At 46.9% G+C, this 26,052-nt stretch overlaps 1 protein-coding gene across 3 annotated transcripts in view; it reads right to left on the reverse strand.

Moving 5' to 3' along the window:
* Positions 1-4,988: 4,988 nt before the first annotated feature.
* The window catches only part of WASF3 (WASP family member 3), a 77,436-nt gene continuing 56,372 nt past the window's right edge, over positions 4,989-26,052 (reverse strand). For 2 of the 3 annotated variants that reach the window (XM_064493252.1, XM_064493254.1), the window contains exons 4-10: positions 25,493-25,627; positions 23,234-23,387; positions 21,517-21,634; positions 16,792-16,967; positions 12,798-13,061; positions 11,127-11,494; positions 4,989-8,106 (exon numbers count right to left, since the gene is read on the reverse strand). In XM_064493252.1, coding sequence (XP_064349322.1) covers positions 7,949-8,106; positions 11,127-11,494; positions 12,798-13,061; positions 16,792-16,967; positions 21,517-21,634; positions 23,234-23,387; positions 25,493-25,627 — 1,373 coding nt within the window. In that variant the 3' untranslated portion in view covers positions 4,989-7,948. Of the gene's footprint in view, positions 8,107-11,126; positions 11,495-12,797; positions 13,062-13,816; positions 13,984-16,791; positions 16,968-21,516; positions 21,635-23,233; positions 23,388-25,492; positions 25,628-26,052 lie in introns of all 3 variants that reach the window. The other variant, XM_031465789.2, reaches the window with a different exon arrangement.

Below are 26,052 nucleotides of genomic sequence, written 5' to 3' on the forward strand. Positions count from 1 at the left end.
GATCCAGGGTGGAGCTCGGGGACTGCTGGAGTCAGGGACAGTTCCAGGAAGCAACACAACGTCTCTGAATGTTTATCAATTTGCTTTTAGTCCCAGTTAGGGGACCAGCAGGCCTCTTGGGCTGAGCCCTGCCACCTACTATTAAGAAGCCATGTTGTCGCTTGCAGGGACTCATCCACTTCTGGGGTCCGTTTGGGCCCTAACTCCTCACTTCCCACCTCGCAGTCCTGCCTCAGCTCCGAGGCACAGCCATGGGGAAGGCCCACGAGCTGCCCACTGGGTCCTCCTGCAGATTCCTCCAAGCACCTGGGAGGGGTGTGCCGAGGTGGGAGGCCGGGTTTGAGCCTCAGTCCTAGGACCCTGGGCAGGTCATGTGGCCTCAGTGTTCTCACCTATGAAGTGGGTCAGAGTTCCCGCTGCCCAGGACCACTGTGTTACATCAGACAGTTCATGCAGCAGTGTGAGTCTGGGGCCCGGCACAGGGGACAAGCACGTGCCAGAGTCCACGGGAAACGCAGGCGTTTGGGCCACACTCCCAGCAGAGATGGGTCGGTCTGAGACAGCACTAATGCCGCCAGGGTCACGAGCCATGCTTGTTTTTTTTCAGCTGACACGTCCTGGCCCTCGGGGACACAGCCACTGCTTCTCACGCATTGCCAGTGCCGAGGGGAGCAGCCTGAGTGTCAGGCCCCAAGCGCCCTCTCCACCAGGACCCACCTCTGTGCCGCTTTCTGCTGGACTAAGTGGGATGCTGCACTGGCCCTGGCCCCTGTGTTGGTGGCCCCAGGCCACAGAGGGGAGGGACTGTCCTCCTTTCCTCACCCTGGCTGGCCTCCTGCCGGTCCCTCACTAACATTGCTGGGGACCTGGAACCGGGCGCCCCGCCCCCGCCCTCCCCAGCTCTGCAGGCAGGCACTTGTGCTAACCTACTTTCAAGACTGCTTTCTCGCCAGGCCTCAGAGCAGTGCTGCTCCCTCCTTCGGCGCGAGGCTGGGAACGGGTGCAGAGGGCAGGGCAGGCTCCCGGGGCCCCCAGGCTGAATGCATGCCGGCCTTTTTCATGGCGAGGTCGAGGGCCTACCAGAGTAGAAATCATTCTCTTGGCCACTTATCTTAGCAGAGGGCAGATAACTGTGTTACTAGGTATGAGGCCGACCCAGTGTTTACTCTGTTTCCTGTTTAAAGTCAGTTACTAAATGGGAAAGGACACCCTAGGTTGCCCCCCTACACCAGGACCGGTTAGGACCCGCCTGCTCAGGTCAGCTCAGCAGACTGACTGCACGTGGGGAGAGGCAGGCTCCTTCCCCCCTGATAGACAACTGCCAGCCCCACACGAGCATCTTTGTAAGACGCATGGCCCAGAGAAAATCACGGAAGGACTTCGCTTTCCTTGATGCCACTTTGGATGCTGCCTGTCCCAGCAGGGCCAAGGGGCAGAGCCCTGAGCATCATTCAGTGCCCCACCTGCCCCGATGCTGGTGCAGCCAGGAGCAGGGGGGGTGAGGGACACAGTGAGCAAACAGACCAGGGGAGGGACAGGGGAAGGAGACCGGGGCCACGAAGGAAGACAAGGGAACTTGTAAGAGCCTGGGGCTCACACCTCCAGGAGAGGTCCTGGGGATCGGGGCTGATTCACACACCACGTGCATCACACCTGTTCCCCCTCCAAGGACCAATGGTGGCAGAAACAGCAGAAAATCAGACAAACACCTCCCAAGCCATGGAAGCATGAGGGCCTGTCCAGTGAGTGACATCAACGGGGACAGCCCACCGGCAAGGCTCAGGCCCCGGCGTTCCTCCTCCCCAGGGACTGAGGACAAGAGCTGAAAGGGGCTCCTAAACAGCCTGCTGCAGGTGCTTTGTGCAGCCAAGGCCCAAGGATACAAGCAAGCAAGCAGCGGGGGGCGGGGCCCATCAGCAGGCAGGTCTGGAAATGAAGGGACAGCCCGCTCTGAAAGGAACATGGAAGGGGGCCACCAGGTGTGAGATTAAGGGTGGTGAGTCTGCACTCCTGTACCTGAGGTCCAAAGATGAAGACTGCCGGGTGGTGACTCAGCTCATGCCTGCAGGCACCAAGGGTGCACATTTGCCCCTACTAGGCACCAGAGTGACAGACAGCTCCAGCCTGTAGCTGGGGACTGGGACCCAACGTTGAGTCCTTTTGGTGCCTGTCGGCTGACCGACAGCCTGGATCACTGCAGGTGGCATCTCTGGGTTCCAGTGGACCGACCATGTAAGGGCAGGTGCTGAGCTGACGTTTCTTGAACTTCAGTGTTCCTGAGAATCACTCCTTGCGACAGGATAAACTGTGGACTCCAGGGTCTCATGCTCAAGGTTTGATTCAGCAGGTTTGCAACAGGGCCCAGAAATCTGTTTTAACACGCATCTCAGGTAACACTGCTATGGGTGGTGTGGACCTGCCCCTGGAGAAAACTTAGACTCACCTGGTAAGGCAGTGAAGGGGACACTGGCCTGGCTCCTCCCCCAGCGTCCAGGGGCATCTCAGCTCAGATGCACTGTCCTAACCCCTCTGTTAACTTCTTTGGGCTTCTGTGCCCCCAGTGGTGTTGCAAAACCCAGTGTGGCATGGGCTGGCTGGGCAAGGAATGGATGCAGTGGGGGAGGAGAAGAAGGAGGCACTCCTGGCAGCTGGAGGGGTGGGTGGGGTGTGGGGATATCCTCAGGGCGGGGCAGGGGGGATCCAGGGGGTCTCGACATGGATTCCCCGTAGTGACTCACTGTGCGGATCTGCCTCAGTGCACACGCCCTTGAAAATCTCTAATTTGCAAATCAAACGAATGCCTAGGTCTTGGAAATATTAAAAGACATTTCGAAGGAGCTGAAAGTTAACACCCTAACTTAATTATCAAGATGGTAAAGTCGATTTCAAGAGGGGACATTTGGAGCCACGGTCACGCACTCACAAAAGGCAACCTCTCGTCCACATAGACACCAAGTTGCACTACACGCCCGCAAATCGCCTGACTTCTATTTCAACTGATTTTAGGCCAAAACAGGCGACACATGTCCTAGAACATCAAATGCCTTGAAACGTCACTTCATGGTAAGTACCACTTGGTACGTTTTAAATTACTCTCAAAGGGCATATTTTCTTCATTTTTTTCTTCACGGTAAATTATCTACCAAATCCCCACCTCAGACTAATCATGGTGCTGTATTCAAAGCTAATTACTCAAGTCACACGTGAGCAGTGAGCAGGATGAATGCGGTGGGGGATTTAGAAAGAAGCCATATGCAAATATTCCCAACAGAGCTATTGTGTTTTGGCAAATGTCCAGCAGGTGTCAGCGCTGGGGAGAAACTGTACTTGGAAAGCAGGTCACTTGTATCATCTAAGCCCCTGTCAAGATACTTCTGCAAGTTGCTCACACCTCCAAATTCAATATGTAAGTCTCCTCGTGTTCTGACACCTCTGCACCTGCACTGCCCTTGCAGAATACGAAATCAGAGCACAGTACAATGTGCCATGACAGTGTGAATACTTCTTGGTTTAAAGAAAATTTTTAAAAATATAAGAAAATCTTATCTTAGGGGTTGGGGATTAACAGACACACATTACTATACATAAAATAGATAAACAACGAGGACCTACTGTAGAGCACAGGGAACGATATTCAATTTCTTATGACATAATGGAAAAGAATCTGAAAGGAAAAAATATGTATGTATGTGTATGTGTAACTGAATCACTGTGCTGTACACCTGAAACTAACATTGTAAATCAACTACACTTCAAAAAAATTTTTTTAAAAGAAAATCAGATAGTAATGTGAAGTGGTGGTTTTCAAACTTTGAGGTAGTGAAACCATTTTTTCAAATGAACCCCCAATAGTAGAATTTACATTTCTAACACTCAGTGAAAACATTAATGTTATTGGGTGAACATGAAAATTTGAGACTGGGGTTAAGACTGGCGATTTGCTAGTCTCAATCGCCACATTATTTACCTACTGTTGCTCGCACCGTTGAGAGAATATCCTGATTCACAGACACAAGGAGAGGCAAACAGCAAGTACTTCAGAGCACAGCATGCATGCAACCGTTCTACACCACTTACTAAATAAAGATATCACAAGTTTTATTGCAGGGTCCTGGCAAAAACAATTTCGCCTGGCAGAAAAATCGAAACATTGGTCTTCTGTTGTAATTTGGTATTCAACAACAGTCTGTGGTTTTACAAATTACATTTTAAAATAAAAAAACAAAAACAAAAACATTGCATCAAGTATTTATAGAATGAGTCCTGGGAACGGAGGACTAACTCTTTCCAGACCAATTCTTTACAGAAAACAATTATAAACTGGACAAAATATACCTCATGACTACTGAAGGCAGTGGAGACAAATCAGAAACAGAAAGATGCTACAGAAAGCTGATGCCTGGAAGGAAAAGAGTTTGGTGCCTTTCCTGTTTTTTAATAGCTTTTTTGTCTCTGGGAGCCGCCGGCCTGCTTTCCCGCAGGCGGCCACCCTCCCCTCCCCAATCCCCCCTCCGTTACCCCCCCCCCCGCACCGCTGTCCCCACGTGTGGTTCATGTCCCCCTAGGCCCTTTCCTGAGTTGGTGACTCTGCTCCACTCTTGGCCCCTCACATACAGGACAGAGAATGCCCCTTCTAAAGGACCCTCTCACAGAGCAAGCGGAAGCGTCTCAGGAGTCATCAGTGCTAGAGTATTAGTCACTACGATTGAGACTAGATGTGGTCAAGACACCTGTCTTGGAGGCGCTGCCTTCCGCTCCGGGAATGGCTTTTTTTCTTTCTAACAACACCAGTGCTTTCCCAAGTCACTTACAGACTCCAACCTGAACTCGTGGTCACTCAACAACTGTGTAGAAATTTCAACGGAAATCAGAGAGGCATCTTTGTTATCTAATAATGGAAATGCTAATTAAAAACCCTGTCCCATCCCCAACCTCTCCCCCCTAAAGACGGTTAAACTGACAACACTGTTACAAGTAAGCCAAAGTGCTTAGGGTTAAAAGTGTAATTTTATTTAGATGTTACTTGTACATAATCTATAGTAAGATATACAAACAGATAAAAATTGTTTACCAGGAGGTTTTTGTTTTAATACCACTTTAAATTCAATTTACAACAGCATTGGTAATACTGCAGGATGACAGACAGAGACTCCGCTTTGGAAAACAAAAATTACTTGCTACCTGGATGATACATTCCCACGAGTCTTCAATGAATTAAAATGGATTGTGTATTTCAGCTGCAAATTATTACAAAACGTTCACAACCTAGCCACTTGGTGCTCAGAAAAGCTTTTGATACTCTAAAAATTTACTGAAATGAAGACGCTAATTCTCCAACAGTGTACTTTTACCGAAGAAAAACCTAAGTGACCAAATCTTACAGTTTGGCGCTAACAACGGGAAATCAATCACGTCGTGTGTGTGCGGTTAATGTGCGGTCCTGAGGAACCTCAGCCCCTCTGCCTGACCTATGACATGAAGAAAAAGCTTGTCAGAAATTAAAACTAAATACGCACGGGATGGGGGCGGGGGACTGGGACAATTTAAAATGACTTTACAACATGTAACTACTTTAAAATGTAAAATTCATAGTCATGAAGTATGCATTTAAACGTCTATCTCCATTTGGTTTGTAAATACTTTCTGAAAATGAAAACTGGCAATTCAAAATAGTCACTTTTTCCTTTTCCTGTAATATCATATTAGAAAAAGTCTGGATTTCATTTTTAGAATAAATCAAATGTGTTGAGAAAAATACTGCAAAAAATAGTCTAAGCTGGATTTTAGTCCTTTTCCATTCTTTTAAAGGCTGCCTAATACATCAGGGCAAAAGCTTTCTCACTAGTCAGAAAACCAAGTTGAAAACAACTTGTTGATTAAACTACAGGAAGACAACCAGTAATTAACAGGCTCATGAATATTTATGAGTAAAGTGCCACTATTTTATTGTAGTAAGATATAAGTAGAAGAAATCCTGACATGGATAATAGCTTTACGTGGTCTCTCCAACCTGAGAACAGAAGGGCCAAAAAAAAAAAAAAACCAAAAAAAAAAACCAAAGCAGCATTATCAAATATAAGTTCTAGAATTATATGGGTAATTCTTAATCCGAAAGAGACACTAAAGACAAAATACTGTAAGACAAAATATGCCTCAAACTGGTAAAAGTCCCAAGAAAAATGCCAACACAGTTGGCCTTCACGTTGAAAAAAAAAGGGATAGAGAAATTAAAGAAACTAAAAAGTCATTGATAACTACTACGTACAGTCAATAAAATTACGGCGCCTAGCTCCAAGAAACAGAAACTCAAGAAGCGTGTGCCAGAACAGCAGGTTTGAGCTGAAAAGACTCAGATACCTTGGCGTGAGCACTTGGAAAGGGCGCAGGACCTGAGGCTTTTCAGAGATCCAAACCCAGTGACGAGAAGCCTGTTCTGAAGGCTCTGTACAAGGACCACACCTCCTACAGGCCATAAACGTCCCTCGGGGACACAGACGTGACCGGGGGCCAGCGACCCCCATGGGAGAACTCATTGACAAAACCCATCCATCAGGCTCCATTTCCATCCCAACCATCCTCCCAAACTGCTCTGTTTTGGCTTCAGATTTCTGCCCACAACTGACAGTCACCAAGAGGCATGGTCCGTCTGACATGTGGCCCAGAGACGTCCTCAGGGAGTCAGGTGCCCTCGAGCATCTGTGAAGCCAGATCTAACATCAAAGCCTGGGGCATTTACTTCTTCCAAAGAAGCAGTTACCTTTCCTCCAGAATGACAGAATCTAAGCTCTGACTCCTGAGTTTGCCAGGGGTCAGCCTTGGCCAGAAACCCGCCCAGGGTCCCGGGTGAGCACATCGGGGAAGAGGGGAGGGAGGTGGCACTACACCTAAGGGTCTCCTCTGACCTGAGGGACCCGGTCGAGTCTCATGTGCCCACCACCCTGTGTGCTTCTAGGACAGAGTGAAGGCTGGGGCCCTAGTTGGCCACAGCACCAGGAAAGGCGAAAAGCTGTCCAAATCCATTCCCACCTCAACAGAAGCTTTCGGGATTTAGGCCGAGTGGAGCGAGGTGCCATCAGAAGCCATCTCTGCGGCACCAAGGCCTCCGCTGGCTTCCCCGGGATGCGGCTCCGCGAAAGAGGTTGTGCGGGTCTCTGCACCCAGCTCCAGACCACCCGGGCCTGTGTAGGCTGGACCCCCAGCTGCCGAGTGTCCTGAGGGTCACCCCAACGGCCCCTGGAGGATAAAGGACGGCTCCCCACTTCGTGACTGCTGTGCGGCTGAAACCTCGTACAGAAATGGTCAACGAGCACTGACCGCCTGAGCGCCCGCAGGGGCTCCTGCCTGGAGAGCGCCCTTCCGAGCCCACGGTTCTCAAGAGCGAGCAAAGGGAGTGCAATTCTTCAACAGAAGGCTCAAATTCACAGAGCTTACCAGGCCAAGAAACGGAAGCAGAAAGATAGGACTCTCCTGCTTGTCAAACCTTTCTCTCTAGAACCAAACTCTCCTTCTGAAATGCACTTAAAAAAAAAAAGTTGAAACAACCTCACTGACCGGAAGACATCACTCTGACGCAGCCATTAATCTTGCAGAGACCTGACACCAGGCAGCTTCAAGGACACACAGCAAGCCTGCAGAATTAGGGTGACCGAGGGGAGTGAACCCAACCCGCACGAAACACTTTCACGGCCAAGAGAAAGGATGCAAAGGCTGTTGTCAGGACAATGCAACAGTTACAGCGTGTTTCCTCATGTGCAGCACGATTTGCTATGTTTAGTGGCACTTAAGTATTACACAGTAAATACTGAAAAAACCCAGAATTCTCGGATGTGCAAAAGCAATATCACATCATCGGTACAAAAGCCGCTAAGCTACAGGATTTTAACACCACGACGCGGGTGCTGCGACCACCTGCATCCTCAACACGCCGCCCGCGCCCGGCCCGGCCCCCTCAGTCGGACCAGTCGTTGTCGTCAAACTCCGAGTCGTCGTCCGAGTCGCTGTACTCGACAGCGATGCGCCTGGACAGGATGGTGGCCACGTCGTTGCCCACCGGCTCGCGCTTGGCCTCCTGCTCCCGCTGCTCCTGCACCTTCTTCAGCTGAATTCCTAGAGACACAAACGCGCAGCTGAGAATGACAGCCCTCGCTCTGCTTGCTCCAAATTAGAGAGGCAGCTTAGTGACTTTCTCTTTTCCTACTGACACTAGAATCGAAAGTTTTAGAAATCTAGAAAAACACCGTATGATATCACTCATATGTGGAATCTAAATATAAAGGAAAGAAAGGACACCATGAACTCATCTACAAAACAGAAACAGACTCGCAGACATAGTGAACAATCCTATGGTTACCGGGGGGAAGCAGGTGGGAAGGGATACATTTGGGAGTTTGAGATTTGCAAATGGTAGCCACTATATATAAAAATAACTAAAAAAAAAGTTTCTTCTGTATAGCACAAGGAACTATATTCAGTATCTTGTAATCAGATAACCTTTAATGAAAAAGAACATGAAAACAAATATAGTATGTATATGAATGACTGGGACACTGTGCTGTACACCAGAAACTGACACATTATAACTGACTGTACTTCAATTAAAAAATTAAATTAAATTAAAAATAAAATTTAAAAGTTTTAGAAATCTGAGGGAAGAAGCTTGGGAAATAGATGTTTCATGACCAAAATTAAAAAAAAAAAAAGTGTACTCCAAGTCATAACATTCTTTACAGCAACGTGTTAAAACGTAAGAGAGTCAGTTACCATTTCAGGGCACATGAAAGAACATGAAAGCACGGAGCCACCGGCCGTGTGAGGCTGTTTCAAGGTGGATGTATGCTGGCCGGCGGTCCCATCCTGGACTGGGCAAACGTGAACACTCCTGTCATTACCTGGACTGCGCTGGAACCCAAAGGCCTGGAAAACAGCTGAGAGCGCCTGGCCAGGCTGGGATGGTAACTGAGAAAGCTCTGTTTCAACAGTTATTGTTGAAAATGGGTATGAAATACAACCATCCATGCTCTTGCTTTTAGTAAGTAACAAAACAGGATACCTGACTCTTTAATGTGTTATTTCTTTAACTTTTTCTCTCAAAATAATTCCAGGTTTATAAAATAGCTGTAAGACTAGTAGAAAAAATTTCCCGTGTAACCTACTGAGATTCCCCAGCTGGTAACATGTGACCACGTCGTGACCTCTCCTTCACTCTGATTTACACACACTTTTCCTGGACCATTCGAGAGTGAGTGGCATATAATGTCCCTTTGCCCCTAAAATGCTTCATGTGTCTCTCCTAAAAAAACAAGGACCAAAATCAGACTATTTGCAGAGACACAACAGTACCATCTATTCTAGAAATTTTATTTAAATTTTGCAAAGAGACCTAATACAACAGATGGAAGTTTTCCACCAGGTTTGGGGTCCAACACAGGATCACCCGTCACATTAGGTGTCGTGTTTTACTAGCGTCCCTTAACCCGGGCACTTCTTCAGTCTCTGTGTTTTATGCCCTCCATGTTTTCATAGGATGCCGCTTGATCTGGGCTCATCAGAGGTCTCCCCGTGCTCAGATCCAGGTAATACCTCACTCTCACGGGGCAAAGCTCACAGGTGTCAAAAAGCAAAAAACATTGTCCTAACAGGACCCCAAACTCATTATCAGTCAGGTACTGCAACTCTGGGATTTTTTTTCTGAACAAAACCATTGTATGACAATGACAGTCAACATAGACAAGAACCCCAGGACCTGCAGGAGGGCCTGGCTGGTGGCTGGTCAGGCAAGAAGCAGGGACAGTCCTAGGATGACGTCAGGGACACTGCAGCCAGCTCTCTCCTTGGCCACCCCCGGACTGAGACAGCTAAGCTGTGACCAGCAGACGTGCAGCTCCCTGCCGTATGGGAAGCCCTCGGAGTATTTCCACGCCCTGTCGGTGACCCTCAGCCAACATGCACCGGGATCGAGGGTTAGGAATAAATGAAGTGGAACAGATGCCTAACGTGGGCTTCTCAGGGGGAGGGGCAGGTGGGGAGGGGCCAGGCTCCTCCACCCTGATCTGACCAGAGATGCTCTACTTCTTGTTTCACGTTCTGAGGTTTGGTGGACTTTCATTTGACAAGTGTTTTGCTGCTTAAATAAATGTTAAGAAAACTACTGGCTTAGCCCATCAAACCAAAAATATGAAAAGTCTAAGACACATCCTAGATTTTCTTAAAAACTATCATTTGATATTAGCCCATTTGCTTTCATTTATACTTTTACCCTTAGAGTGGAATGCAGAGACAAGATCCAATTAATGATCCAAAATGATCATTTTTTAAAGAAGCTGTGGTATGTATATACAATGGAATACTACTCAAACATGAAAAAGAATAAAATAATGCCATTTGCTGCAACATAGATGGACCTGGAGATCATCATTCTAAGTGAAGTAAGTCAAAAAGAGAAAGAAAAATACCATATGATATCACTTATATGTGGAATCTTAAACACATCACACACACACACACAAATGAACTTATATACAAAACAGAGAGAGTCTCACAGACATAGAAAACAAACTTATGGTTACCAAGGGGGGAGGGGGGGAGGGAGGGATAAATGGGGAGTTCGAGATTTGCAGATACTAACTACTATATATAAAGTAGATAAACAACAAGTTTATACTGTATAGCACAGGGAACTATATTCAGTATCTTGTAGTAACCGATAATAAAAAAGAATATGAAAATGAATATGTGTATGTTTCCATATGACTGAAGTATTATGCTGTACACCAGAAATTGATACAACATTGTAAACTGACTATGCTTCAATTAAAAAATAAAATAAAATGGGGTTTATCCAACCCCAATATTGTTTTAAAAATTTATCAATTTTTATTATCTATTTCTAGTCAAGAAAAGCTTTCCTGAATTCTCAATGCTTTATCATTATGTGTTTGCTCTGCAAACACATACAGTTACTGGCAAAAGTACATTTACTCCTAAAAAAACAAAACCAAACGAGGTCACTTTATCCGCATTCTACAGGACAGTCTACAGGTGGAGGGAGGAGTCGTCTGGAGCAGCTGGGGTGGTGGCCGGGACCGTGGACCCGCTGATGGGACAGGGTGCACTGGGGCTTCACTCACCCATCCGAATAGCAGCAAGAAGGTCGCTCCGGGCGTCGCTGATGGGCGGCTGTGCAGCGTCCTGTCTCTTGGCCTCGGCTCCCGGGGGGCCGTGCATGGGGGAGGAGGAGAGCGAAGAGCCTGCACCCGGAGGGCCCGGCGGGGGCGGCGGGGGGCCCGGGGGCGGCGGGGCTGTGACAACGAGCCCGCCAGAGGGAGGGTGAGGAGGACCTGCATAGGAGGAGCCCGCGGATGCTGGGAAGGGGGGCTGCATGGGGACCTGGAGGGGACTGACGAAAGCAGTCTGTGCGGAAGGGATCATGGGCGGGGGCGGCGGCGGCGGCGGTCCGGAGGGGTTGTAATACTCAATGATCTGTGCCGGGAGCATCCTGGCAAAGACACGAAACACAGAGTCACTAAAGCAGTAACAGAGGGTCACATCTCCGAGGTTTGCACAGGGCTCAAAGAGAGGCCTCCCCAAGCACAACACACACGGCCACGAGTCTAAGACACTGCAGGATGCATCCTGCACACTCTGGATCGCAGGTCAGCATCACTCACTGTGATGGAATTCAAGAGCGTCTACTGACATGCATCAAAAAGATAACCCCTCAGAAAGTAACCTTCCGAACAGCTGACCGCAGAGGTAAGAAGGCCTCACAAGTGCATCCTTTACTGGCATTCAGAAGTGGTGGCTCAAAAACCCATCTTACAAGGCTTCTGTGGCCAGTCAGATTGGAAAATGCTGTATTTTCTCTCTCAGCTCCCCGACGGAAATTCCCCAAGCCCACACCAACTATCAGAATCTCCAAAGCTTTGAAAACCCCTACAGCCGAGAAATCTGCTGTATTCTATTTAGCCAAGGGTTTCCCAAACAACTGGACCACAAACCCTCTCTCTGCCTGATACTTGCTAGGAGCCTCAGAACACACTCTGGGGATCCTGACTCAGAACCAGCCAGGGGAAAACGTGACCGTGTGGTCGGGGAGAAAACCCTCTGGAGACGGAGGGACGTACAGTTAGCAAGTGACACACGCTGCTCTGGAGTGAAAACACTGTCAGTGGGAACACACTTTGAACTTTCTTGGGCACTGACCTGAAGGGGGCTAGCTCTTTAAAGACTAAGGTGAAGCCAAAAAGACAGCCTGTCAAAATACAGGTGGGTGCTGAAATGAATAAACACTTGAACGCCAGGGTCTTTTTCAGGAGGCATTTGAATTTCTCCCAAATGGCAGAAAACAAGAGGATCTGCTGGCAGAACAGCGTTTGGGCACCGAGAGGTCAGGGTTACACGCGCAGGTGTGAGACGTGCCCGTGGTGCTGTGCTGTACAGCTTTTTCCTTGGGATATGAGTTCTCTGTGGCTTGCCCAGGAGATACCGAGACCCGGAGGATTTGGGACAGGTTCCCCACCCACACCGGCATCTCGTCCTTTGCCAACACCTTGGCTCGGTCATTCACTCAGACACAAAGGGAACGTGTATTCGTGAACAGACACAAACCTGAGGTTCATCTGTAATTACAAAAGAGGGGGCAGCTGACGCTACATTTTTAACACAGAATTCTTCACAACGGACAACATTCGTAACCAGTCATTCTTGGCTGCATTCGGGTCCCCAAACTATGATTAGTCAGTTCAAATTCTTCCGCCACACACAGCGAGGCCCCCGCGCAGGGGCCAGGCGCGGCTTACCCGTAGTCCGCGGGAGCCAGGGGCGCGGAGGCCTGCGAGCCCTCGGCGGCCTGCGGCGGGGGCGGCGGCGGCTGCTGGGGCCTGTTCAGGGCCACGTGCCTGGCCGAGGCCGACGGTGGCCGGTACTCGTGCTCGGCGGCCTGGTTTGCTGGCCCGTGTGCTGGCGCATCACCAGCTCCGTAGGAAGGGGTCACGGGCTGCGGGTGCAGAGAATGGTTGGGGGTCGCCGGATACGAGTAATCGGTGACATCCGAGGCGTGGGATCTGGCAGTGGGAACACGGGGTGGGGGGAAGTGAAATTAAGTTAGGACGACTTCCCCTCGCACGCACAAGCATACATTTGAACCACCACGTACTCAAGGCACAGACGTCACACACTCAGCCCCCCGGCCGTCAGCAAGGTCTAGGCCCACAAGAACCTCCAAGCAACAGCACCGTTTCGGCTTTAGCGGCAAGAACGGTGTTACAGGGATTCAGAGCCACAGCTTGAAGCGACCGCGTCAGACGGCCAAGCATCGGACGGCAGAGCCCGCTTACACACCAGCGTGGCAGCGGCCTCTCCTCCAAGAGGGAAGCTGCGGGACAAGCTGTGCTTAGTTTAAAAACAGCGTCAAGGACAGAAGTTTTCAGCGGCGACGAAACAGACAGCATGTCATTAGACACTCTAAGGTGACAGACGAACCAGATAAATATCAACAGTATGGACAGAAATAGGAGCCAGGAGTGCAGTACGGTGAGTTGCAGTTTTCTTGAACGGAAGAAATGTATTTAGCCAAAGAAAGAGACAAGGAATGCGGGGCGCAGGAGGGCATCCTTGTCTGAGAGCACAGGTGCGCGCGGGGCTCTGAAAGGAACGGGGCCTCGTGTTAGTCAGCCCAGATGGGGGGCCCGCGGGGGGGGGCAGCACTGCGGGGCGGCGAGGCTGCCGGCGTTAGTAACTGGGTTACGGCGGGCACCCCGCCCCCGGCAGCCGAAGCAGGGGCCGCTGGGCTGCAGTCCAGGAAAGCGGAGCCACAAACCCTCTGGGCGTCCCGTCCTGGCCCGCGCTCCCTGCCTGCGGCGGAGTCTTTGCGTCACTGATAAACTCAATGCCCATCTTCCTCCGCTCCCACTCTTCTCTCCTGGTTCTCACTTTCCTCACATTGACTTGCTGGGCTCTGTTAGGGTTCAGCTTGTGTCTCTCTCTCTGAAGGAAACAGGCAAACACACATTGGGTCTTTGGGATTCAGACAGTCGCGTCCCTGAACCGAAGCATCACACCGCAGAGAGCTCTCTAGATGACAAAGACTGCCTTTTTTTTCTTCCCTAATTGCAGTATAATAATAACTCATAACTCATTTCTTCTTCTGTAATTGCAGTATAAATTCTAGATTACAGTGCACATCTGTCTTTTGAACTATGCCAACTGCTAGCAAAAGAGTTAAAAATACTTTTAAGGGGGAAAGAAACTGACCTGTGTTTGGATCTGGCATATTTTAAAAACAAATACCGAAATCTCTGGAGCCCCTGATGACTGCATGACGGGGGGTGGGGGGGGCGCTATGTCCCAGGTGGGGAGCAACCTCCTAAAGGGAACAAGCTCATCTAACAAACCATGGAGTGCTTCGGAGGAGATGAGGAGCCAGAAACGGTGACTGTCCTGGCGCGACTGAGAGTGCTACCCTACAAGGTGGCTCTGTGATACACAGCCAGAAGGAGCCAATAAGAAGAGCACAACCGGACGGAGGAGGGAGTAAGGGAACAGCAGTGAACGTCTGACTCCAGAGTGACGGCAGCAGAGCCTGGAGGGCAGGGCTCTGATGGAGGGTGGGCGGGAGGGGGACACCAGTGGGCTGGAGGGGGGTGAGGAGGACGGTGACCGCTGAGAGACAAGGACCCCCACAGGACAGCAGAGGTCAGCCAGGGTACAGTGTGCGCACAGGCGGGCGGTCCTGAAGCTCTGTGCTCATCAGTAATTATCTGTCACAGGAAAGAGAACAGGTGGAGTGAATATGGTGCGGAAACAGGAAGAAGGACGCACAGCAGAGGAGGTGCGGCGGGAGAAGCAGTGACTCCCTCAGGGCTGTGCGGCGCGCAGGTGGGCAGAGCCGGGCGGCGGTCACACCCAGAGCAGGATGAGAAAAGGCACAAGGTCAAGGGCATGGAGGCCTTGTGCTTCCTGACCAGTGGGGAGAGGGCAGTGGGCAAGCATCTCAACAAGCCTCGGCCTCAATTTACGCTTAGAATCAAACCGTTCCCAACGCTCTAGGAAGAGAGCAAAACTCCTGATTAGTTTATGGGGCCGGGTCAAGACAGGTCACTTACACGGACAGCTGACACACATGCCATAGAACGTGATACTCAAATTATGCTGAATACGTCCATTAAAAACCATGTTTCTAAATAATATTCAAAACGTGAATATGAGAAATAAAAAATAATCAAAAGACAGAAAAGAGAGAGCGTGATTTCAATTCTGTAAAAGAAAAACACACACACGTATACAAAAAAGACCAGAGGAAGACGTCCACTAAAATTCTAGCGGTGGGTTCTCTGGATAATCAGACTGTGAATAATACTTTTATTTTTTCCTATAATTTCCAAATAGAAAAGTTTATCTTGTTTCATAATAAGGAAAAAGTGACACACTTTAGTAGAATAAAAAAATAAGAATTTCCAAAATACTGTAAAGGACATAATTCATCAGTTTCATACTCAGCATGGAACAATCTAATCTCAGATGCTGGAATGAATATCAATCATTCAACTGAGATTTTAAAAAGTCAACTTTCCATCTGTATCTACTGAAAAAAAAAAAGAATATATGTGGAGTATTATAAAGCATATGTTTTGCATGAGTTAATAATCACAACTGAATTAGTTGGAGAAAACCAAAAAGCAAACTGACATCCTGGGAGCTACCAAGTTCAAGTGCTTCCCCCACCTGAAGAACTATGAACAGAAGTGTGTCATCATTCTTACCTTCTATAGAAATAAACCGGCATAAAGATTCAAACTTGAGGCAAGGGTTCAGGTAAAGTGCCAATAATTCTCTAAGAGTTAACTGATGACACAGAAAGTTACCTAGAACTCGCCTCAGAGTCAGTGACCGACAGCCCTTGTGGGGCAGGAGTGCTGACGGAACTGCAGCCACCAGGTACTCAGTCTGTGCTGAACACTCAAGGTAAAAAAAACACAAAGTGTTTTTGATATAACGCAAAGTCCAAGTTGTTGCTGTTTTTGAAACATCCTTGAATCATGTAAGAATTCTCTATTCACATGCTTAAATGCCGACAGAAGACTCCAACTTTACAGAAACAGAAATAGGAAATTAACCTGAAGTTAAAATCGGTCACTTTCTGTCATTTCAATGAAGCCCTTTTGTGATAAACGCTGCTTAGTGACCACATCTCTCATATCTGCAAGAAATATTTTTACTTAATTGCTAACACATTTTTAAAGCAAACGCCAACAGAATTCTCCTCCTGTAATTAGAATACATAAGATTAGTGAACTGGAAAAAAAAATCTCTTTCATTCATCACTTTTTGAAAAAGGTTAGCAAAAAGAAGTTATCCCTTAATCACATCAATTACCACCTCCCAATCGTTGTAAACACCAAGTGGCAAAGGAAATGCAACATTCTAAGCAAAAGAGGCAGAGAAAGAATTAAATGATTATGAAGATTAAAACGTCAGTCATTGGCAGTTACTAAGCTCAAATTCAGAATCAATGTTAACAAAACTACATCTAGATGAACTGAATGATCGAGTTAAGTCAGAAAGATGGAAAATCACACAAAGTAAGCCCACATACAGTAAAACTGCTTTAAAGCATTATTTCAAAGTCAAAAAACATAGATTGTGAATTTTTAAGGAAAGTTTGGAAACACACTGCGGGCCACATAAACACAGCTTACTGGTGCATTTCCATTTACAGAGAAGCCCAGCCCAGCTTGGAGGCCAGGGCACTGCGCACACGCACGCACATGCACACACACACGCACATGCACACACCTAGTGTCTGGGGACAAGGATCCCTCGGAAGACGCTCCGTGGTGTGTGCTCTGGGACAACCTGGTGTCGGGTCTAAGCTCTTTGTCATACGCCATCATATTCCACTCCTGGCGCCTGTTTCTGGCTTTTCTAACCTTTTTCACCTCTCGGGTGGTGCCATCTATACGCTTTTGCTCCTGACGTCCAGGAAAGGAGGCAAGCGTCCGAGACAGAAGGAAGGAAAACAGCAGGTTAGTGCAGTCGGCAAGCAGGGGCCAGCCTGGTGTGCAGACAAGACAGCCCCACTCCCATTGCTCTCGGGCCGATAGCACCCCAACTCCGCGCGTGCTCCTCTTACTGACGCAGACCCAACGAAAATAACACACACCCAGCGACTGGACACAAATGAGGAAGAGCCACTGCGCTGCGACTTCAAGAGGGGCTGACCATCATTTTTGGTAAAGAATTCCCCCCTCGCTAGAATGTAGCTTATTTTAAATGTATTCCACCTTTTAGGTCTTTGTTACACAGATGAGGTAACTGACCACACCAGACACAGAAATCATTTCCCATCACTGCACAATTCTGGCTGGTTAACATGCAATCATCTTTCAATAAATGATTTTAAATGGTTCATTTCAGTTTCTAGAAGGTTACCACATAATATTTAAGCTAACCCTGCAACATAAAACAAAAACGAGATAAAAACTTACCTTCCTACACAAAGAAGCGTTCTTGCTGCAGCCCTACTTTGCCAGCAAAAATGCGCTCAGTAAACACTTGGGTCCTATGTGGGTGCTTTAAAGGTGAGGACAGTTACTTCTATGTGAGTTTGTATGTTCTTCCTGGTTCCCACGTGAGATTTGCTGAACTATGTGCCTTTAAGTCCCATGCCCCCCCTTCCAGTAGTACCTCCACTCTGTGGCTGTAAGAGAGGACACGCTCAGGATATGCCGACTGAATGACCACACCTCCCCTCACGGAGCCTGCAGTCGCGTAGGGGAAGCCCACAGTCTCACAGATACATGTGTGATTATAAAATCCTGCAAGGTGAGCAGGTGTGAGTTCTGCAGAGGAGCACCGGCCAGGTGCACATGCAATGGACAGAATGTGCAAGGCAGTGAGGAGGAGGGACAGACATTGGGACATTAGGAGAAATGACAGAAGGTGAATGTGAATTAGGGCAAACGGCTCCTAGGGTCTGGACGGTGCGCAAGACCTTGAAGGCTGTGTAGAAATGTTCTTTATCCCAAGAGCAACAGGAAACCATGATGACTGAGGGGAGGGGCTGGTGCACTGAGGAGCCCAGGGAAAGTGTCGTGTCGTGGAGAACCCGTTCAACGGGGAAGGCGGGGATGCCATTGGCAAGCTGCTCAGCTGTCCAGGTGACAGGATGGGAGGTGGCTCGTGGCGGGGTAAGGAGAACTGACTGTTCACACAGGTGTCCAGGAGGCTCAGGTGATGCCTTGGCAAAGGATGTGAATGTGACATTCACAGAACACATACAAACGGTTAATAAATAAAATAATAATGAGATGTGGAAAGATGTGGATGCATATTAGATTTTCTGAGGGGTTGGGGAGCTCATCAAAAAAAAACAGGAATAGTCCATCAACAGACGGATGGATAAAGAAGACACGGTGCGTGTATTCCGATTACTCAGCCATAAAGAGAACGAAGTTTTGCCATTTGCAGCAACATGGATGGACGTGGAGGGCATTATGCTAAGTGAAGTCAGTCAGACAGAGAAAGACGTCCGTTGTATGACATCACGTATATGTGGAATCTAAAAAAGACAGCTAACTAGTGAATATATAACAAAAAATAAGCAGACTCACAGATGTAGAGAACAAACCAGTGGTCACCAGGAGCGGGGGCAATGCAGGGGTGGAAGAGGAGCATATAAAACTTTTTTAAATACATGAGGATAAGGCCAAGCACCATCACCATCAGGACTGGAGGAGGCCAGTTAGGAGTATTAACTGGTTCAGTCTTTTAAGCGTCAGGGGCAACAGGATGGTATCTTCCAAAAATTTAAATCCACACTGTACTTCTGGGAATTTACCCTGAAGAAATATCCGCCCACGCGTACAGGTGCCCCCCCCCCCCAGTGCTGTAACTGCAGCAATTCAGAAGCCACCTAAATACTCATTAACACGGTCATGAGTGAACAGCTTCTGAGGCATTCAAACCCTGGAACATGACACAGCTGCTGGAAAGGACGAAGTGCATCTTCACGATGTCACTACACATACGTGTGGGGGGGGGTCATATGCAGCACAGTGCTAGGAATAAAACATACTTCGTGAGCTGCACACACATATATTTACAAAGGCTTAAAAAGTCAAAAAGTACGCACACCCATCTGTTCCCAGAGGGTAGCTACGCCTGGGAACGGGAGAAACTCAACCCCAAATTTTCTAAACCCAGGTTTTTCCTTCAGCGTAGGCTGGGCATTTTACAGCTGGCCTGTATTGTCTGTATACTTTTAAAACCAAAAGAAAAGAAAAGGGGGAGGTTTCAATGGATTCCAGTGTACAATCCGATTAAGAGTCTCCGTATTAAACTGATGAATAATTATGACCTTTAAGAGATGTGTGCTGACACAGTTAGGGGTGAGTGTTTGGAAACCTGCCACTGTCTTTACAATGATTTACCCTCCAGTCTACCCAGCAACAGGCAACCAACACACACACGAACCAACCACGACACAACGTTAACTGTCGTGCGTCTGACTGGCCTACGTTACATCCCTAGAAGCCCCCGTCTGCCCACCAGCACCCACCTCCCTCGCTTCATCACTGTCACCCCCCTGCTGCCACCCCCCACTTCTCCCCCCAGCACTGCACCTGCAGCCTTAAAACGACATCACTATTTGCGTAACCGTTAAAAAATGTTTTTAAACTATCAAACTAGGGAAATTCAAAGTTCAGGAACATGGGATTTCTTATCCCCAAATTTTTCGGAATTAATTTTTCCTTCAGATGGACTTGTCAGTCCCGAACTGAAAGAGACTCTCGGGTTTCCAAAACCCTGGGGCACGAAGGGCCTCTTGCCTCGTTTTCCGTTCCTATGGAAAGCAGACTTGCATTGAGATTTTCACATTTCTTTCCCTCTGTGATTTTCCGAGGACTGCGGGATTATTTAACGCTTGTTTCTCCTGCTATATTGTAATCTCCTTGAGGGCGGTAATGCTTTCTTTTTCATCACAGCATTCAGAAGGCATTCGAAAAAAAGAACCATTATATAAGTGAATGGATACGTTCTCATCAGAATTTTGTGTGTTTGAGAAATATGGAATGAGACGAAACTGCCAAGGAAATGACAGAAAATCCTGAAGACACACTAATCACACATAGTAGATTAAGACTGTTTTTCCCTGAGGAACAGTAGTTAAAAAGTTACATATTTTTTAATGTTTTTTGGGGGGAGGTTCTTAGGTTTATTTACTTATTTATTCTGTTTTATTTATTTATTTTTCCTGAAAGTATCGCCGGCTCTTCTGGGACAGTCCTGAGAGGACTGAGGATTAAAGGAGGCAAGTGTCAGGGCAGAGCGCCCTGAAGCGCCCTGGGCTTTTGCCCTGTTGCCAGAAAGACGTTCGGGGATTCAGACCAACAGGCCTTTGAAAATCTGTTCCTTTTCTTTTCAAGAGATTAGTGCCTTGTTTTTCTTCACCTAATGCTTTGTAGCTTCTTCACTTGAGTACTTCTCCACCTGAATTCCGAGCAGCTCTTCCAAGATCTCCCACTAACAATCTCCCCAGCCCACCAGCCCGGGAAGGCGCGCGGGTAGCCGGTCTGCGGAATCTGTCCTAGAACTCGTGGTGACATCTCACATTTGCAGCCTGCAAACTGTTTCCATGTCCCCTTTCCTAATTCCTGTTTTCACATCTCGGATTTTCTTCCACCTCAAGCCATCCCTCCTACGGGGCCAATAGACCCAAACTCCCCAAGACCTTAAGGCAGCCAAGCCACACAATGCTAAGCTTTTCTCTTAATGAATACGTCTTCCTATTTGTCAAACAAACCAGGTGGTCATTTTTCAAATAGGTCACACAGGAAAGTCTTAGCAAATATTTGCCTTTGGAGAATTAACTCTAACTTCCAGTGGTGTAAGTCTAATTTCTGGGCCCCAAAGACACCATTTTCAAAACAGAAGTCCCTTTGTCTGAGAGTGGACTCGGTCCTTCCAAGAGTGTTTGCAATGCAGATGCTTCTCCCTTCAGACTTGCCAGTCTTGCCTACGAAAACATCCCCGGGAACCTCACGTTCAGTAAATACTATCCTCTAAACGTGCAGATCACACGTGCTCCTCAATCCAACATGAACATCTCAAGGTCTTAATTACAGTTAGGTGGCAACCCAGCAATTAATACTGTTAAAAAGACCAAAGCAGGTAATTCTATCTGATAAGGAATGTCGACTGCTTTACAAAATTTGTAAGAGCAGAAGAGAAGTCATAAAACACAGTTACAAACAAAACTGAAATTTTAGCCACTACTTTCATTAAAGCAAAGCAAGTATTAGAGAACAAGTCAGAGTGTTTATTGAAAATAGCTTTACTGTGTTAGGCGGAACGGTCCCTGCCCTCATGGGAAAAACGCAACCTCTAAAAGCCCTTCAGCACTAAACCCAACATCTCAACCATTTAAAGAAAGAATTTACTGATTTTAAATTTCTAATTTGTACACGAGAATCCCACTGACGCGTGTATACGCCCATTTCCCACACTAGAATCACTCACTTTCTGACGTCTTTTCTCTTTCCTTTTATCTTCTGTGTCCTGTAGCATTTTTTCTTTCCAGAGGTCAAAGAAATAGGAAGGGTCAGTATAGAACTTCAGTCCGTCCTTTTTATCATCTCTGTAAATCAGCACGTGACAAGTCGGGGGTGGGGAGAAAAGGCTGTCAGACATTTTCACACGGGATTAATACTAACTTACGTTTATGGGCATTTTAACCATCCTATACATTGTTAAGTCTCTGAATTTTCCTTACTTGAAAAAATGAGGAAACATGCAAGAACAGCAACTTTTTCTAGAATAATTAAGTGAAAACCACTCTTGCAAATTTAGATTTAGGTATAGAAAAGTGCTAACCCCAAATCACAAGACAGCTCAGAAACAGTGCTGTTTAATACCTCAGTTATTGCAAGGTATGTTTGTTTTATTCCAACGAGGGCTGAACAAAAGCAAAATCACAAGTTAAAACATTAGGCCTACACTACTACTATTCATAACGTCACTAATTTTTACGGAAGTGTGCTAAAACCACCGGAAAAGTATACATGTTTCATAGAAAAAAGTGGCGTCCTGGCCCTCTCCCACCACGGTTTCCCTGGAATCTCTTACATTTTTTGAGAACCTTTCTGTCCACACTGAAAGAAGAGGGTGCAGTCTGGACCACTGCTCTACCGGCAGGGCTGCAATAAAGGGCAGGCCCGGGCATCTCCTGCTGGACCCTGAGAAAGGACAGGCCCTCAGACCAGGAAAAGCTCTGCTCACTCCCCGAGGAGGGCCGGCCGGCCGGCCCAGGAGGGCAGAGGTGGAGCTGAAGGACTCGCTGAATTCAGGAGCACCGCCCAGCAGAGCCAGTCCAGGGGGCGGTGGGGACCACCTCCCACCAGCCTGAGCCCATCAGGGGCTGAAGGAGTGAGTTCGCCGGGGGGTGAAAAGGTGGGAAGGAACGAGGGACATGAGAAGGTGTGTGAAACTGGGAAAGAGCCCCCTGAAGCGGCAGGAGAGAGAAGAGCCGTTTCAAAGAGCATGTTTAGTTAGTTTCTTAATATTGACCTTTTGCGTGACTTATTTTCCATTCTTTTTCTTGGGAGTTTGGTCCTAATGCTGTGTCCCCCCACCTTCACCACAACAGAAGGTTAGTTTCTTGACTACACACACATCTTGGAGAGCCCCAGCGCTGCAGAACGAATTTTCCTGAATTAAGCAGCAAACGTCTCTGCTGCGCTGAGACGCTGAGGCAGGTATTTTGCTGCGTTATAAATGAGTCAAGCAGCTCCTTTAAACTGGACTTTGCATACGAGGAACAGCAGAACCGCACAGGATTATTATGTAACGTGTCCGCTTCTACTTAAGCTGCCTGCATTTATTTATTTTCTTTAAAAAAATGTTTTTGGGGGGGAGGTAATTAGATTGATTTTTTAATAGCCGTACTGAGTGTTGACCCCAGGACCTTGTGGATTAGGCGCTCCCTCTACCCCTGAGCTACGCCCTCCCCCTCCAGGCATCTGCATTTAAAAGCTAACATCAGAGCTCACACTTCCCTTGGTAAAGTTTATCTATATTTTGAAATACTTGAACTTCAGCAATTCCGTACCAATAAGTAATTTCACTGTGTGTAACACCGCAATTGTTATTTTCAAAGTTTGAAAAAAGTACTTCCACCGCCCCGCCCACCTCTCTCGACTTCCTCACACTAAAGGCTCTGCAGACACACGAACCGTACCTGTAAGGTGTCAGGATATTCAGAGGAGGAGGTTTATCGCTCTGGTTGTAAATGTCGGCAACAGGGTTTGGAATGCTGTTCTTTGAAACCACCTGCTGGTCTTGGACTGTGGAACTTTTGAAAGCTTTTTTCATGTTGATGTCCTGTAGTGACACTATTTAGAGAGAAGTCCCCCAAGGTGGGTTACATGGGGATATTTTTACTGTTTAGAAACAAGCATAAGTGGACTGACAATCGCACACATCTCCTAGACCAACCGAATGTCTTTTATGGCTCATTTAAAACCATGCTTAAATAGCACGTGCACTCCCTCCCTCTGATGAACAGCAGTTATCTCTGCAAAATGAAATCAAATTATGCCTTGTCTTCTTTTGTAATGACATAATTATTTCACTGAACCTAGTGTTAGAGCATCATTCTTCACTTAAACAGCACTTCTCAGAAACCACACAGGAATACAGGCATGAGTGTACAAGGCATGTAAATACAAAGATGCGGGTACCCTGGGGGAAAAACTGCTCAGTTAATACCAGTTTAATTACAATACATGTGGGAAACACTTCAGCAAAAATTACACAAATGTAAAAAGTGCACTAAATTTCTCCGTCACTAACATTAAGGAAAGAGGCAAAGCTTTCCAATACACCTGTCGTTCCGGAAAGTAAGTAGCATGGCACAAGTCTATGCTGAGAAGCGAGCGAACCAGGCTAGTCACACTCATTTCCTGTGTCTGCACACACTTTACATCTCAGGTGTCAACTCACTGGACCTTGACACAGACTTTTTGAGGCGGGCAAGCTGGACCAATGAAGCTGACAGGAAGGGGTCTTAAATGACCTTCCCAAGGTCACCCAGCAAAAACAGTGGCGGCCAAAGCAGAGGGCAGATTTCCCAACTTGGTCAAGTGATTTTTCAACAATAACATTCATGCTAATAAGAGCAATGAGGTAGAATGCTGACTGGACAGGGATGTTAAGGACATGAGACACACTGTAGAATCTGATGAGATTTAACCTACGGATTAACCTTTTTAAGGTTTATCACAAGATTTACAATTGCAAGAGCCAACAAAAAACTGAAGATGAGTAAGTATTTTAAAAAAGCATTCGTGATACCAATTTGAAAAGTGAATGATGGATTTAAATGTTAAAAGTTCCCTTTCTGAATAGATCAAGTAGCTATTCAAATTTTTATTTTTTCAAATGAAAAATAAATTTAGCTTCCTACTTATTGTTGGAAAAGAATGTCTATAATGGATGTTAAAATACCAATGTTCTACCTTTCTGTTAAATTTTTAGTTCACTAAAATTTTGACTTTTGAAAAAGACTTCAACAAGAGAAAACAAACATATCTGTTTTAAATGATCAGGGACAAATTCCATAAGTAACTATACTAAAAAATAAAGCCTTCATTTAAAAATTAATACTATTATTACAGGTCTAGTAGAAAAATGAGATGCTGGGATTGTTTTAACGTAACAAGAGAAACTGTAAAATAAAGGTAAAAGTAATTTTTAATCTGAACATTTTTCTCAAAGTAAATATAAAATGGCACATCTTGACCTTTTTTTTTTTTGTAGATTTTTTTCCAGTCTAATCTCAGTCTTCCATTCAAAAGATATGGCAAATGAAATTTTTAAAAAGGACTTGCCGAATTTTCATTTTGTTGAAACCACCCCAACTCCAGAGTGTACCTTCCTAATGACCGTCAGTTAACTACACAGTGTCTGTCACACTAACTTTGTTTTATAACCCCGAGGCCTAGGGGCCTTCAGTAAAGGCTGCTTCTGGGAACTTTAATCAGCGGATCCCCAGGATTACCTACAAGCACCCGCCCGAGAACAGCAGCGGGTGGAGGGCCCCGCTGGACTGCACCACCTGTCACAGCACTCCCCCACCCCCCAGCTGGACGGTACCTCTGGAGCGAAGCTGTGATCTTCAGGTAAGAAAGCATCTTTAAAACAACCACCCATAGCCTACATTAGGATTTCCAATGCTGAACGCACTCCAAGTGTCCTTTAAAACACTTGTACTGTAGTTCATTTAAAAAGAGATTGTGGCACACAAGGCAGACAAGATGTGACTCTTTTAATCACTGATTAACGCAATGCTGTGGGCTTCCCCCTCGCTATTCTTCTAGGAGAAGGCAAGATGAAGTCTGCGCACTCGACCTCAGGAAGCACAGTAATTGCCCTGCGATTAATCACTAGCCTCTTGCCCACATCACTGAGAGCTCGCTGCTCTCAGGCAATTACGTACCCTCTTCCACTGTTGAATCCAGCTGGGTGACTTTGACGGCAAGGCGATCGATCCTGTCTTGCAGAGAATTTGCTCTGATGTAGAAGTTGTTGGCCTCATTAAACAGCTCGCCGAATATGTCTTCCGCATGTTTGCCTGGAGAAGGAGCGACCGGGGGAGGCCGTCTGGTGAGAACTCGCATCCTCACCAACGCCGATTACCGACAACACGTGGGATGTTGGGCGAATGACCACAAAAATAAAGAATCCCAGTCAAAGGCCTTTAGAATTTTTGAAAATTATTAGGGATATTCATACATATCTGAAATTGACCCAAAGCTGTAGGGTTTTTAAACGCCCCAGGCAGTATAGAATTTTTACTTAAGTATCACACGAGCTACCACACAAGTAGCTTCCCATTCAATTAAACTTCTTTGGAAGAAAAAATTACTCTTATTTTGCACGCTTTATGTGTAAACATCTCAGGACCTAAACTTTCCTTTTACTTCCCAAGGTAAGTGAACAAATCATGTTGGTTTCTAAATTTAGGATTTTACCTCATTCACAGCTGGAAATGTTAGA

The sequence above is a fragment of the Camelus dromedarius genome, chromosome 13 (assembly GCF_036321535.1).
Source record: "Camelus dromedarius isolate mCamDro1 chromosome 13, mCamDro1.pat, whole genome shotgun sequence".
Taxonomy (NCBI): domain Eukaryota; kingdom Metazoa; phylum Chordata; class Mammalia; order Artiodactyla; family Camelidae; genus Camelus; species Camelus dromedarius.